Genomic DNA, 15,807 nt, shown 5'->3' on the forward strand with positions numbered 1-15,807 from the left:
CCTTTGGTATGTCATAGAATAAAGCAAAGAAGCTGTGAAAAGAGATGAATTATTGCTTATTCTACAAAGATATTCTAAAATGGCCTGGACACATTTGTTGGTACCCCTTAGAAAAGATAATCAATAATTGGATTATAGTGATATTTCAAACTAATTAGTTTCTTTAATTAGTATCACACATGTCTCCAATCTTGTAATCAGTCATTCAGCCTATTTAAATGGAGAAAAGTAGTCACTGTGCTGTTTGGTATCATTGTGTGCACCACACTGAACATGGACCAGAGAAAGCAAAGGAGAGAGTTGTCTGAGGAGATCAGAAAGAAAATAATAGACAAGCATGGTAAAGGTAAAGGCTACAAGACCATCTCCAAGCAGCTTGATGTTCCTGTGACAACAGTTGCAAATATTATTAAGAAGTTTAAGGTCCATGGAACTGTAGCCAACCTCCCTGGGCGTGGCAGCAAGAGGAAAATCGACCCCAGATTGAACAGAAGGATAGTGCGAATGGTAGAAAAAGAACCAAGGATAACTGCCAAAGAGACACAAGCTGAACTCCAAGGTGAAGGTACGTCAGTTTCTGATCGCACCATCCGTCGCTTTTTGAGCGAAAGTGGGCTCCATGGAAGAAGACCCAGGAGGACTTTTGAAAGAAAAACATAAAAAAGCCAGACTGGAATTTGCTAAAATGCATATTGACAAGCCACAATCCTTCTGGGAGAATGTCCTTTGGACAGATGAGTCAAAACTGGAGCTTTTTGGCAAGTCACATCAGCTCTATGTTCACAGACGAAAAAATGAAGCTTTCAAAGAAAAGAACACCATACCTACAGTGAAACATGGAGGAGGCTCGGTTATGTTTTGGGGCTGCTTTGCTGCGCCTGGCACAGGGTGCCTTGAATCTGTGCAGGGCACAATGAAATCTCAAGACTATCAAGGCATTCTGGAGCGAAACGTACTGCCCAGTGTCAGAAAGGTCTGTCTCAGTTGCAGGTCATGGGTCCTCCAACAGGATAATGACCTAAAACACACAGCTAAAAGCATCCAAGAATGGATAAGAACAAAACATTGGACTATTCTGAAGTGGCCTTCTATGAGTCCTGATCTGAATCCTATCGAACATCTACGGAAAGAGCTGAAACTTGCAGTCTGGAGAAGGCACCCATCAAACCTGAGACAGCTGGAGCAGTTTGCTCAGGAAGAGTGGGCCAAACTACCTGTTAACAGGTGCAGAAGTCTCATTGAAAGCTACAGAAAACGTTTGATTGCAGTGATTAATGTCTCTAAAGGTTGTGCAACAAAATATTAGGTTAGCGGTCCCATCATTTTTGTCCATGCCATTTTCATTTGTTTTATTATTTACAATATTATGTTGAATAAAAAATCAAAAGCAAAGTCTGATTTCTATTAAATATGGAATAAACAATGGTGGATGCCAATTACTTTTGTCAGTTTCAAGTTATTTCAGAGAAAATTGTGCATTCTTAATTTTTTGTGGAGGGGTACCAACAAATTTGAGTACGTCTGTATATATATATATATATATATATATATATATATATATATATATATATATATATATATACGTTTTATTAAACACATTCTGTGTATTCAGTTAATTATTCTTTTTTCTATTTTAGCTTTTTAATTTTACACATTTGGTTTAGAAATCGGTTTGCAAACAATCTAATAGAAAAGTAGATTAATACAGCAGTTCTATATACACTGTGCCCCTTAAAAAAAATGTCCCTAGTAAATGCATAGCAAGGTGTAATGAAGCAATATTATTAGTTTATTTAGCAGATGCCCTTATCCAAGGCGACTTACAGAGACTAGGGTGTGTGAACTCTGCATCGGCTGCAGAGTCACTTACAATTACATCTCACCCGAAAGACGGAGCACAAGGAGGTTAAGTGACTTGCTCAGGGTCACACAATGAGCCAGTAGCTGAGGTGGGATTTGAACCGGGGACCTCCTGGTTACAAGGCCTTTTCTTTAAAAGCATGGCAAATCATAGTAAACTAATAGCCATCAGAAAAGCATGGGAAACATGACGAATTACAGTGCAGCTTTACTATGGTAGACTGTTAAAAGGGTGGCTCCATTAAGTTCAAATGATTGTTTGAATTGCATCAAGATCAGTATTAAAATCCACTGTAATCCATCTAAATATGAAGGGTGGATTTGCAGACTGGATGATTGCAATTATGGAGGGGCCTTATGGCCTTATCATCACATACATGCACATACTATGGTGTACTATGACATTCAATTTGATGTAGGCATATCTAAATGGAAAACACCAGTAACTTAACATACAATAGGCCTTTAGCATTATTTAGTCATTTGTGTGCTTACAAAGTTTCACAATCAGACACATGTCTGATTTGCATGGGATTGAGTTAAGAAACCATGGACCAAAACAATGACATTGTTCCAATACTGTTTTGATATGCAAAAGTTGGATCAACAGAGCATCTCCCCATACACCTATGTTTTCTGATTGTTTATAAGAAAAGCCCAATTGTTTAATACAAGACAAATGTCATGCGTTACTTTTTTGTTGTTCATTGTTTTGTAAAAAAAAAAAAAAAAAAAAAAAAAAAATGTTTATAAGGAAGAGGAAACAAATAAATCACTGGGGAAATTCCCTGGCTTCTGAAAAGATTAACTAATTATCAGCAATGGTCTATTTACTGCTGACCTACTAAAATAAGTTCCACAGACACAGACATTGCCTTTACAAAGCGCGCATTACATTTTCCAAATCCACACACTATTATTACCTGAACTTTTTTTTTGATCGATAACAAAAATACAAATGGCAACGCGTACCTTGGGTCGACTCCTACTCTGACGAGACCGTACAGTGGTAAGACCATTTTATTTTCGTTTGTTAACAAGTCTCAGTTTACCGCTCAAGGCTTGTATGACGGTGTGTAGGTTTTGAAATGCGCTAGAAATGCGTGCACCCACGGTCCGCGTTCTGATATATATTTTTTAAATACTCATTATACCAGAACTGTTAGATTCCAGAAATTGCGAACATGCTTTGTTTGCAGTGTTTTTGCTTACATTTATTCTGTCAAGCTGGATGCTGACACTTCCATTTCCAATACTAGTCTATATGACTAGTGTTGGTGCTGTCACGGAGTGCGCTAATAACAGAATTGGGTGTTTTACGCTTCTGCGGTGCGTGGTAATTGCGCATTGCCGTCAGATTGCCATGTCCACTATACTGCACGTTTGGGGCTGCTGAGATTTCTATCACAGAGTGGAATAAACCTGTCAGTCACTGTATGTTTTCATTCTCTATAGAAAGTATAATAATAGGGGTCGTGTACTCAGCCTTTTAAAACAATCGGGATATTATAATATAGGCCCTACACAGCTTAGATGGTTATAAAGTGAGCCTGCTTTAGGAAACCTGCCATCCCACCACAAATTGCTTAATTGACATGCGCAATATAATTAAAGCGTGGCACCAAATACTTGGTAAAGTGCATATATATATATATATATATATATATATATATATATATATATATATATATATATATATATATATATATATATATATATATATATATTACAGACAGTATTATTATTAAACAGTCTGCAAAACATACCAGTATATATTTTAAAGAAGGGTCTTGAATGCTTATAGCAATCATAGCATCAATATTCCCACAAATTGTATAGTAGAATAAAACGTGCATAATAAGAATGTGCTTTATTTAATATTGCATGCTAATTTCCAAGCAAGTTATTTTGACCAAACAATCTACGTTTTCATTTGGCTGTGCACAAATGCCCGGTTAAGCAGTCTTTATTGTAAACATAAATATTAAACTGTATGCTGTGTATTACATGTACTTAATTCACTTGGTTTACATATTCTAGTATGATAATGTACTTACAGCAAGTACAATATAGGCTAATTTTATAAATCGCACAATCATTTCCAAGATTTTTTTTTTATTATTATAGTACTATCTTACAATCACATCTCAAAATATAACTCCAATATCGCCCACTAGGAAACTAAGTGTTTGTTTTATTTACTCCTTTATTATCAAGAAACAGTTTTACGTTATATAACAATTCACAGAATAATACAAACGAAACGGACGTTTTCCATCTTAACACCAACATACCCAAGAGTTATCCAAAGGTTATCCAAGGCACCCTGGGCAAGCACGCAACAATGTTAACATACCTGATTTCTTCATATGACAAAGGTTGTGATAGGCTTTCGCTGTTAAACAACACACTATCACACATAATTAGTTGTCCCATTTTAGACATGTTCCTTTGTTGTCCTACATTGAATATAATTACAGCTCCATCTGTGCGCTTTGGAAAGCTCCTGGTAACCTGATACAGGGAGTAAGATTGTGGAGCATATCGAGTCTTTTTTTTTTTTTCTCTTCACTCCACAAAAGAAAAATAAATAAATACAGGCATCTAGATAATTCAAGTACAAGTTAGAATCGTTTTTGTTAAGTATAATAGATTCAAATACGTTTGTTGAAACGATATTTAACAGATTGTCCTCCAGATGTTTTGTTCAAATGACAATATATGTACGCGTTTCACAATTACGCATTGAACATATTGCTTATTATATACTCACTGTGCCGTTCTACCATGTGCTTATATTTGTCTTTTGGAAAACAAATGACAGGTGGAGTAACCCGAATCAATCAAAATTAGATTTCTGCTCATTAAAATTAAATCATGTGTTTGTATCTTTTCAGTCTGTTGACAAGGTGATGGTGGTTTGCAAATAGCTTTTATTTTTTAGCAGGTGATGCACCCAGTCCTGAAAATATTATTGAAAGGCATGCTGTGGTTAATGTATAATTTGGAACATATGGTATTTTAAAATGCTACCCATTCTTTCTGGAGTGTCCAGACCTGTGTGGGTTTTGCTAATGATGCCCAATTAGTCATTAAACAGGGCAAACGAGCAGGGTTGTATAGATTTTCATTTGCTAATATTTGCTGTTCAAATATTTCCTTTGAAATGTTTACAACATTTTTTATCTGTAGGCCAGGCGAGGGACATCTGTGAAAGTTTTTCTGCCTTTATTTTATGAATACAAACCTCAATTGGCCATCCACATTTTCCATCTCTACCTCTATTTGTTCATGGAAAAAATGTAATAAAAACGTATATAGGTTGGATTTATGATTTATTAAATGCACTTTACCATATGGCAGGCGTGTTGGAAACAGTTTTTCGTGTTTGTTTAAAATACTCAGACAAGCAGGTAACACTTGTGTCAAAAAGAAGGATGCTCAAGTCACGTGACAACAAATCTACAGTGAGTTTTGCCATTTCTAAAACAATGTTTATGAAACACATGAAAACAAAACACTAAGGTGACATTTGATTTTAACCCTTTTAATAGAATGCTTATAGGCAAATTACTTGGCAAGCGTTGGAACAATCTACGAAACAAATGTATTTGATGACTGTGATTTTTAAGCCGAACAATGCTCTGGGATGCTGTCCACTGGTGTTGGTGCTGAAACCTAGTCAACGTTTGTTCCCTGCAAGCTACACGACTTATCTGTTTTCCAGCTATAAACCTCTACCTGTAACACTAGGCTAATCTGCAAATTCAAAAACTATACTCATAGACCAATAGAAGAAATCATATCGCACATGCACAGAAGTTAACCAATACAAATGGTATGTTTTTTCAATATCAAGCATCAATAAATACCATATGAAGAGAAACAGCAATAATTACAGGATCACGTGTATATTATGCTTGTATTTTTTCACCAAAGGTAAATCGACTTAATGTATCTATTAAAAACGAAGAGGTTACTTTTGCAGCGATTTTAAACTGAGGGTTTAATACGTTGAGCCTGTGCACCAGTATTAACTACAGCTGGATCTTTTAGATCGTCTTATAATACTAGGGAACTCACCTGGATTACATCAACCACTTGTTGAATTATAACCACAGCTAGTAGATGCAATTCAAGTTGTTTCTCGTAAATTGTACTTGCAAATGTTGAACAAATCGACCACAAAGTCACATTTTACATATATGATGTAACGATACACATTTTCAGAAATGCAAATGATTACTTGCTTGCAGGTGGATTGCGAGCAAACGCACGTGCTATTCATTGATATGACTGGTAAAATGAGATGAGATAATTGTGTTTGTCAGAGAATTAAGATAAAGTTTTACATACCACCTTTTCTGCTGTAACTGGATATATGTTGTTTTTTTTTTTTTTAATTTGGCATAGCCAAACTGGTGCAGTTTAAGCAATAATATATGTATCAGAAAACTTTTTTAAAACAATAGTTTTCTTGAAAGTTGGGACGTGGTATGCGCAGATTACACTGTAAACCATGCCTCCAAAACAGAACAATCTACATTCCTCCTCCTCTTAGATGACATCATCTTGAAACCCTATAAATCTGTCCCATCTCACTTGTAACAAGCTAATGGATTGAGCTGATGAAGTTGGACTAGCACCTGAGGCACATCGGGTTATGTTCTAATAGGGAAACTACGTTTTTAAGGTAGGATAATTCTTATTTTTTTGGCCAGACATCATTACAGCTTTTGATTCGATAACGTGTAGCCTACAGTTATATTATACCAATATTTTAATGTTTTGTTAAGTTTTTAGTTAGGCCTAGACTGTAAAATAAATAAATAAATAAATAAATAAATAAATAAATAAATAAATAAATGGAACAATTAAAATGAAACGCTGTTCACAAGCACAATACATTTATACTCTTTGTAACAAACGCAACACGTGTACAACTTTTTATATATATATATATATATATATATATATATATATATATATATATATATATATATATATATAATAAGTTTTATTTTAAGTAAACAAAAATATTGTGATATACTGTATTTTTAGTTTATTTATTTTTAACATTATAAACTATATTCATTTGATTCATAGAACGAATCAAACATACACACACTCAATTTCATTTCTAAAAACGTTTGTATAAACCATATATTATGTTTGGAACATTTAACATCCACTACTGTTTATATCTTTTTTTGTTTGTTTTCTTTTTTCCAGAATAAGAAAAACTTGAAGCATTTGTGCAAAAATGTCACATGAAGGTTACTATTCACATTTTTAAGTTCAAATATTTAAAATATTAGCTAACAAGTATATGCAGAGCAGCTTACTAAGTTTTTTCATATGATTTAAATGAATTGTTTGTATCAAACAATGAACTTTTCTCTTTTTTTGTGATATAATAAGCTACTTATTTGTATATATTTTTTTATAGCTTTTGAGACCAAGGGACTATCATTGTTGGACTGTGCTAGACATATCTAGTATATGGATAACATCTGAAGATCCATCTTCAATGTTGTTCTTTGTTAGTGGTATACACTATTGTTGATGATTAAATTGGCCAGTATGTTTGTAAGAATTTGCAAGTCCCACCCATAAGGTATCATTTTGAAACTGTGCTTTGTAGTGTGTGTTTCTGTGCTGTTCAACTGAACTCATGCTCACTATACTGTAGATATTGCCTCATATGTCACTAAACCCCACTTACCCAAACCATGACCAACTTTGTGTCTAAGTTGCATTAAGTCTACACATGAAGCTTACACAAGAACAAAGTTTTTCTTTAAATTGTATTTTATTCTCTTTTTAGGGATTGGCAGTGTAAATCAGCTTGGCGGGGTGTTTGTAAATGGTCGGCCTCTTCCCACTTGTAAAAGAAAAAAAATCATCCAGTTGGCAGCAGGAGGAATGAGACCCTGTGAAATCTCTAGGATTTTACAGGTATTCAAATTCTTATTTTTCGGATTGGTTATAACATTATGAATTACTGTGGCTGCTTTCACAGACCCCAATTAGCTTTATTTTGGACTACCTTGTATAAGGTAACATTAGGTTGTTTAAGATTTTTGTGTGACCTTGGGGTTTTTCCACTCGATCTAAACAGTGACAGCTCTAAACATTCAATATTAAAATTAGACCAAAACTGGAATATACTTCAGAGATTTACACACAGAGAATTGTTTTCATGAAGTTTCCTTTAGAGCAATTGAATATACCCCATTTGTGTTTAAAAAAAAAAAAAGAAAAGAAGCACTTGTGGTCATTAACAGACACAAGCTGGGCCATCTATTCAGTTATATGTTGTACATTTAAATATATTGTACAAAGAGAACAGATCCAAAGTCAGGGGTCTAGTTTCGAGGTACCAGTAGGAGATTTCTTTGCCTCATTTTTAGCATGATATTATAAGACATCAATATTTTGAAAGACATTGCAAAAAAATATATGGGTAACAAAGAATAATCTGGAAGGTTTAATACAGTGCCTTGTCATACATACTTTTATTTTATTTTACAGGTGTCCAATGGCTGTGTCAGTAAGATATTGTGCAGGTACCATCAAACTGGTCTTTTATGCCCAAAGACAATTGGTGGCAGTAAACCCCGCCTCCTAACTCCTGAGGTCATTGCTAAAATTGGCCAGTATAAGAGGAAAAACCCTTCGATATTTGCCTGGGAAATCCAGGGGAAGCTTTTGTCTGAGAGGATCTGTACTCATGATAAAGTACCAAGTGTAGGTGAATTATTTTTATTGTAAATAATATTATATGTATATTCAGCATTTAGAAAAAAAAAATTGTATTGTCAAGTGATATTTCTATAAAATGGTTATTTTGCTTTAGTTCGCTATTTTTGTATAATGAAAAAAAAAATCAGTGTAGTTAATGGACTGGGCTGTTTCTAACCTGTGTTTCTTGTCAACACAATCTAGGTTTCTTCTGTAAATCGAGTATTAAGGAACATACAGCTGGAACTGGGCCCTCAACTACTGGAGAATTCTCTTTCATATCAATGTAATCCAGGTAAGACTCTACACATCACAGTGCAGTTAAAGAAGGATGGAGAATCTGATTTGTAAAATTCTACTCTGAAATCTATATTAAAATCAAAGCCAGATGCATCAAAGCTGGCCGAGGCCTGAGTTAAATCAAAGTGTATGGCACTCCCATAGCTATAATTTGTAACGGCTATGGCGCTACCATAATTTTGATTTAATACAGACCTAAGTCTCTGTTTTGATGGAATACAAAGAAGGTCCAATAGCCAATGGGAGAGTTGAGACAAATTCTGATAACCTTTTTTTTAAAATAGTGGCATACCAAGGTATATTTGTTGTTTACAAAGCTGATCTTAAATTGTAAGTTGCCCTGGATAAGGGCGTCTGCTAAGAAATAAAATAATATTTAAGTCATAGATCTGGTATCTTTACATATACTGTGTATCTGGACTGTGGGCCAACCATTTTATTTAGTCCCTCATTGTAAGCGCAAAACATCCTTACATTCCAGATTAACTGTACAATGTTTTAGAACAACACTGGTTTTCCATTTGATTTTGTGTCACCAGCAGGATTCATTGAACAGAGAGCACCCATCACTTTGAATGTATTGCAGCCAGATGTCAGAAAGGATTCTGGGCCACAGAAGATCCAATTGGCAATTAGCCAGAACCGAAACAGAACTGTTTTTAGTCAGGGACAGTCAGAGGCCTTAGAAGAAGGTACCATTCCCCCTCTCTTTCAAATACTGTTAATACTCTCTTTCAAATACACTTAATGAAACTTTGAACCCTTGCTTATGTGAATGTATAACATGCATTATCAACTATCAGGGACACATTTTTTTTTTATAACAGTCACATATATGTTACCTTTTTGTATCACGGTTTTAGTATTTGGAAGGACTCACTATCCAGATATATTTGCAAGAGAGAAACTGGCTGCAGAGATCATGCTTTCTGAAGCCACAATACGGGTAAATCTTCCACAGCATTTCCTATAGATAATATGGTTGTCAAGATCATTATGAAATACTATGTCAGATAGTTATGTAAAATAAGGGAATTGTATTATTATTATTATTATTATTATTGTTATTATTATTATTATTATTATTATTATTATTATTACTGTATTTATATTGCTTGTGAATCTAATGCCTATGGAAGTATGTGTGGTGGTTTTGTGATTAAGACATGTGACCTCAAACTCATTTGAACTGTCACTTGATGTCTCCAGAAGAGAAATGCTCGAACAGCTATTTGATTGCCTGGTGAGTTACAGAAATTGGGTTAACATTACCAAATGTTCTTAAACATTACTTGCACCACAAAAGCTATATGGTGGTCAATGTTGTAATTAAAGACTAAAGCATGTGAGTTGGCTGGCTGTTTTATCGATTTCTTTTTCTTCAAAGATATGGTTTTCCAACAGAAGAGCTAAGTGGAGACGGGAGGATAAGCTTAAAACTGGAGTTTCTTATAATGATAGTATGTGTTCTTTTTAACTATTGTTATTATAGACTGTTTGGCTACAAATCTTTTAATATATATTTTTTCTTGTGGAAGTACAAGCTAAAGCAAAAATTATCAGTCTGGTTTCCTCTTTACTCAGGTTCCTTGTGCACAATGAGTCCAAATTCAGTTGCACCTACTCCTCATGCCTTTGCAGCTTATCATCCATCAACATTAACTGGCAGTCTTTCTGTACAGGTGCTGTATGCTGCAATATTACTAAAATTAAAATTAACTTTTTAAAATGTATTACTAAAAATGTTCTTTCTGTGATGCACAATTTTGATGATAAAAAGTGGCCTTTTTAATTGTAACTATTTAATTTTACCTGCTTCAATGAGGCTACCTGCATGACATAGACACGTTTGTTGTATGACAAAGGTACAACAACTCAACAGTTCATTTTTTCATTGTAAACATGTTCTATATGAAGACAACAACATACAACACTAACATGAAGTGGTTGGGATAAGTGTGAATGTGGGGAGTTTGTGGCTAAGTTGACTGATAGAGCTTCATAATGGTTAGTTGAAATGTTTACATGTAATGCAAATCACTCATAGATACTACTGAGTCATGGTGACAATGTAAAGTGATACTAATTTGGATAAACACTTGTTTAGGGATCGAATTGTTAGAGGTTAAAAATCTGGGAAACATGTTGAAAGATCTACAGTGTGAATATATATTCTTTACCTGATCTCATAAGGGTGACCGTAAACATGGAACACTAAGACAATGATGTGAAGGCTTTAACACTGATGGAGTGAAATACACTGTAGAAAATTATGCTTACTGTAAACCAGTGAAGTGAAACCTTTCATATTCTATGATTTAGGAACAATGGGAACCAGTATCTACACCAAGCCCTTTGAACACAGACAGCCTGAAAAAACACAGTTATGATTTTAGTAAGAATAAAACAGCAAACATCGCTCATAATATAACATCTACTTTAACATCAGATAAATCATCGCAAGGTAAGAATAATATGCATTAACAAAATAGTTCCATAAAATCTCTCCGCCATTCAGGTCTTATTTTATATGTCTTAAATGTGCAGTGGTAAAAGAAACACGTGCATTTTCATTTCAAAACTTGATCTGGTGCTACACTAGGTTAAAGAAAACTTTAGACTACCTGTGTCCCCACCCCTTAACTGGCTTCTTTCCTTTCAATAACCAATCAACTGCTTCCCCTATTGACTGGTATGCTTTTAGCCAGTAACATGCTTTGACCCACTACTGGGGTGCAAAAATAATATATAATTAATGTTTCTGATATTTTATGTTATAAGTGTATCTTTTCATTTATGTATTTTCATTTTTCTCTTTTCACAGCTACCAGCTGTTGTAGAATGCCTCCTCGTGTGGGAAACTGTGCTTCAGTTACTGCTTCTCTTGCCTCTTCTTACTTACATCCTACTGTGGACAGGATACCATTTCCTGTTTTTGCTAGGCCTTATCCATCACTTCCTGTAGCCCTTTGTTCTCAAACACAACACCTTTATCTTGAAGGAGACAAAGCTTCACTTCATCCCTTCCAGACCTGCAACAATGGACAGTGGTTAGAAAATGCAACACAGCCTATCAACATCCTTAACTCAGGTCTGCTTTTGACTTACAATACACACACATGAACAATAGTTCAAGTAAATCACATCTACATTACTGAGACATAGTAATGGGATAAAGACTCGATACCCTTTTGCCAAAATTGATCTTTTTGTACAAAATAAAACAATAACACTGGTTGCAAATGTATCACAGTTAGTAGACCATACCATTATGGTGAAAAGGTTCATCATGTCAAGGCATGTCCACTGTAATTGGTCAGATGGAACTGAATCATTACTCATAATAAATGATACAGTAATTGGTTTTAATGTACTGTATGCTGTATACAGTAGAGCCAGAGCTACCTGTACACACAAATAAAAACCAAGTCCTTTTTGAACTATAAGAGTGGCTAATTGAACCTCTGGCATGTCAACTCTGGTACTTTGTCAAGTGAGTCATTTTACAGACATTGAAGCCCAGTGTAGTTTATTCACTTCACATGGTTTCATTTTATCTCTATCACTGGTTTTCAAAATATGGGAAATTCAGTAGAATCTTTCAAATGTATTGTAATTAAATGCCTCTACAACTGAATTGGGGTGTGTTCAATAGCCAGAGCGCGACAGAATGTTTAACGTTTTCTAGTTAACGCCCTGTTACAACAAAGCCCTCTGTAACGTTACCTAACACTCAGGAGTTGACTCTGTCGTGTCAAAATGGCGGAGGCGAACTACCAGTGTGCAAAGAGCGGTCACATTTGACAAAAATGACTGTGCTAAGTACATTATTTTCTATGCTTGTAGTCATTGTTAATGTGTAAATCATGTTTGCTTTAAAAAAGTGACGTTTCTTCGTACGTTTCCACACGTACAAGAAGTAAATAGTTTTATGTTTTGTAATGGCTGAACACATTTATAAATGTTATTGTAAATAAATATAAACTTATGGTCACATACTGTTGTATTTTTATTACGTTACTAAAGATAGGAATGTTAAACGCTATTATTCTCATAGTTTTGCTACCCCTGCACTGTTGTAACGTTTCTTTTTAAAAAAAAAAAAGGGGGGGGGGGGGGGGGGGAGAGAGAGTGACATTAACTTAATTATTATTATTATTATAAATATTACTATTAGTATTATTAAAATAAACGTGACATAGGCTACCTCGGATGTTGCTCGCTCCATCCGAAAATGAGGTCTGAATACAGCATCGATGTAGTAGGCTATATCACAACATTCAACGTAATTGTTTACCCTCACTGGACTGTTTGAGATCACTGCTGTCACAGCCGCTAACGCTGCAATATTCGTTGCTGAGTATACTGTCATTTAGGCATGATGCTGTCTAACCCCATTGCAACTTTGCCCGCCATTTTTTAAAACGTTCGCTAACACATACCGTTCAATAAGACCTAACTTCTGCCTCGTAGCGCCACAAAAAAGCGCTCTGCTTACTGAACGCAGCCCTGAATTTGATGACCTGATACCACTTTATGTTGCCATTCCAGATCAGTGCCAGCAGAGGGCATTGTTACAAGTATAAATACAGGAGATCACATGGATAGCAACTGCATAATGCTAACAGTAACAGATAGAATGCTGAATTGATTGTCTATATAGCAAACAGCTTAAAATCATCTACAAAATAAGAGATAAATAAAATAAATATTTCAGTTATAATTTATTTTTTTTATTTTTTTTTTTTTTTTTACATTATTTAGTAAATAGTGGAATTCAGTCCCTCTGTTCAATTCGCAATTACAGCTATGGCCAAAAGTTAAGCATCACCTAGAATTTTAGGATGAGACATAATTAAAAAACAAAACAAAAAAAACATATGAACATAATTTAGATATTTTATTTAACCATGTAACCAAATAAACTACAACATGAAGTCGTAAGTCTCCAGGAAGCCATAATAGTGGTACAGTATTTTATGTTAGATTTTGAAACATCAAATTCTTAAATGTTTGTCCGTTTTCTGTGAAGTATGTGGAAAACTACAAAGCGGTATGTAATTTGATATGTTAACGTAACACTATTCAGCAGGTTTCATTCGACTTTATAAAGCTAAATGAGTTAATTCTGTAGGGTGATGCAAAACCTTTGGCCATAGCTGTAACCCAAGCTTTTTTTTAATATGAAGTTGTACTATTCTAGATTAGAGGAAAAACAATTTACTGTACCACAGTGTCATTAGCGACATTTTTTTCTTCTTAATAAAGACAGCAACGTATTGAAGTAACAATACTGAATAATTGAACACATTCAATATTTAATCATGATATGCAAGGGTTTCATCATTTTAACTGGATGAACTTATTGACCCACTGTGAGAAACAGAACCCTTTTAATGTCTTTTAGTGCCACAGATATAATGAAAAGTACATCAGTGTAGTCCTACTCTTTAAAAAGACCCCATGCCAGTGAATAGAAACCAAGTCGAAACAAAAGTCTTGTCAAAGCCATCGGGAGTCCAGTGATAGAAGGGCAGTACTAATATTGCAGTTGTCATCTGTTAACACAATAAAATGGACTGTGTGTCATTAATTGACTGGGCCAATAGGAAATCCACATTCCCTAATGGAGAAAAAGCAATGAAGGCTCATATATTACAGGGAGCTACGTCTTGGTTGTTCCACAGTCCCCACCACTACGATCTCATTTTATCTTGGTGAAAGCTGAGTCCAGTATTAGCATGAAGTAGATATAACAGCTACTCTCTTGTAATCAAAATCATGACTTGTGAACAAGTTTTCGATTGGCAATCGAGTTGCTAGAATAGACCACTGCTCTGTTTTCAGCAATTCAGCTGACAATTTTTTTCGACATGCCTGTGTGTTCAGCAAATTATATAGCATTTTCTAATCACCTGATTTCACTCTCAATAGGAAGTATGGCTACATAAGTGGACACGAGGAAACTTTGCAATTGTTAATTTTTTTTAAAGACTGCAGCTATTTAATTAATTCCCCCTTTAATTAATTGTAAAGCCCTTTTTTCACACTGGCACTGGCTACCCGGGTCACAATCCTGTGTAGTGTGAAACGACGTACCTGGGTCGTACCCGGGTTGACTCGGGTCCCAGCGACCCACCTCAGGATGTGTGCCAACACGCTTTGACTCAGGTTGTATGAGACAAAATGCATGACGACCATTCATAAGCCGACGAAATAACAAACAGCCACACTGCGTGAAGGTCTCTCTTCTGCAAGGAACGTTTCTGTTTATTCTGTTTAGCCATATTTTTGTTGCTTGAGACACACCATGAGCCAGATTGCAGCAGGGATGAAGAAACATTTGCTCTAATCAACATTTGGGCCGACCGTTCAGTCCAGAGAAGCTTGGATGGAAACGTCTGTAATAAGCTGCTTCCGGGCATTGATACACGCATTGTGTACTTGCGTCTGTCACCCAGGTCAACCTTGCTTTATCAGCAGTGTGAAATCGCGTAGCCGACCCACATGACACCCGGTCCTGACCCAGGTAGGTTCCGAACCGGCTAGAGCATGCCTGTGTGAAAGGGGCTTCTGATTACAGTGTTTTTTTTGTTTGTTTTGTTTATGTTTTCTTGTTGGCAGCAATACAGATTTCTTCCCATAACAATAAAAGTAATACAGCAACTAATACAGCAAACGTGAACAAGAAGCAAAACATTTTGGTTTAATGAATACATTCTGGGGAATGGACAGTATATATGGGAGGTTTGCATGGTAGTTCTGTGACAAGTGTGTGATGGACTGACTACAGAATCTGTCCAGTGGGTGAGGTGAGGTTAAAATGAGGATAACTGTATATGTGTGTAAGTAAGCAATAAGACCTGACAGAGGCTATTACCAGGAATTAGGGACCTTTTGTCT

General features: G+C 35.3%; 1 protein-coding gene across 2 annotated transcripts; it reads left to right on the forward strand.

The window, feature by feature from the left end:
- Positions 1 to 6,477: 6,477 nt before the first annotated feature.
- Positions 6,478 to 12,844, forward strand: LOC117414615 (paired box protein Pax-4). 2 transcript variants are annotated; one of them, XM_059027340.1, is made up of 11 exons: positions 6,478 to 6,553; positions 7,093 to 7,136; positions 7,688 to 7,818; positions 8,395 to 8,610; positions 8,809 to 8,899; positions 9,444 to 9,596; positions 9,768 to 9,850; positions 10,292 to 10,364; positions 10,489 to 10,586; positions 11,227 to 11,368; positions 11,729 to 12,844. In XM_059027340.1, the coding sequence occupies exons 2-11, from the start codon at positions 7,124 to 7,126 to the stop codon at positions 12,025 to 12,027; spliced, it is 1,299 nt and encodes a 432-aa protein (XP_058883323.1). In that variant the 5' UTR covers positions 6,478 to 6,553; positions 7,093 to 7,123; the 3' UTR covers positions 12,028 to 12,844. The 2 variants fall into 2 exon arrangements, with proteins under 2 accessions (XP_058883323.1, XP_058883324.1); XM_059027341.1 differs by having other exon boundaries at positions 9,447 to 9,596.
- Positions 12,845 to 15,807: the final 2,963 nt, after the last annotated feature.

This window comes from Acipenser ruthenus, chromosome 7, assembly GCF_902713425.1.
Source record: "Acipenser ruthenus chromosome 7, fAciRut3.2 maternal haplotype, whole genome shotgun sequence".
Classification (NCBI taxonomy): domain Eukaryota; kingdom Metazoa; phylum Chordata; class Actinopteri; order Acipenseriformes; family Acipenseridae; genus Acipenser; species Acipenser ruthenus.

Coding starts and splice junctions, on each gene's coding strand:
- LOC117414615 (XM_059027340.1), top strand. Junction 8,611..8,808: donor CTCATGATAAAGTACCAAGT/GTAGGTGAATTA, acceptor AACACAATCTAG/GTTTCTTCTGTAAATCGAGT. Junction 9,597..9,767: donor GTCAGAGGCCTTAGAAGAAG/GTACCATTCCCC, acceptor TCACGGTTTTAG/TATTTGGAAGGACTCACTAT.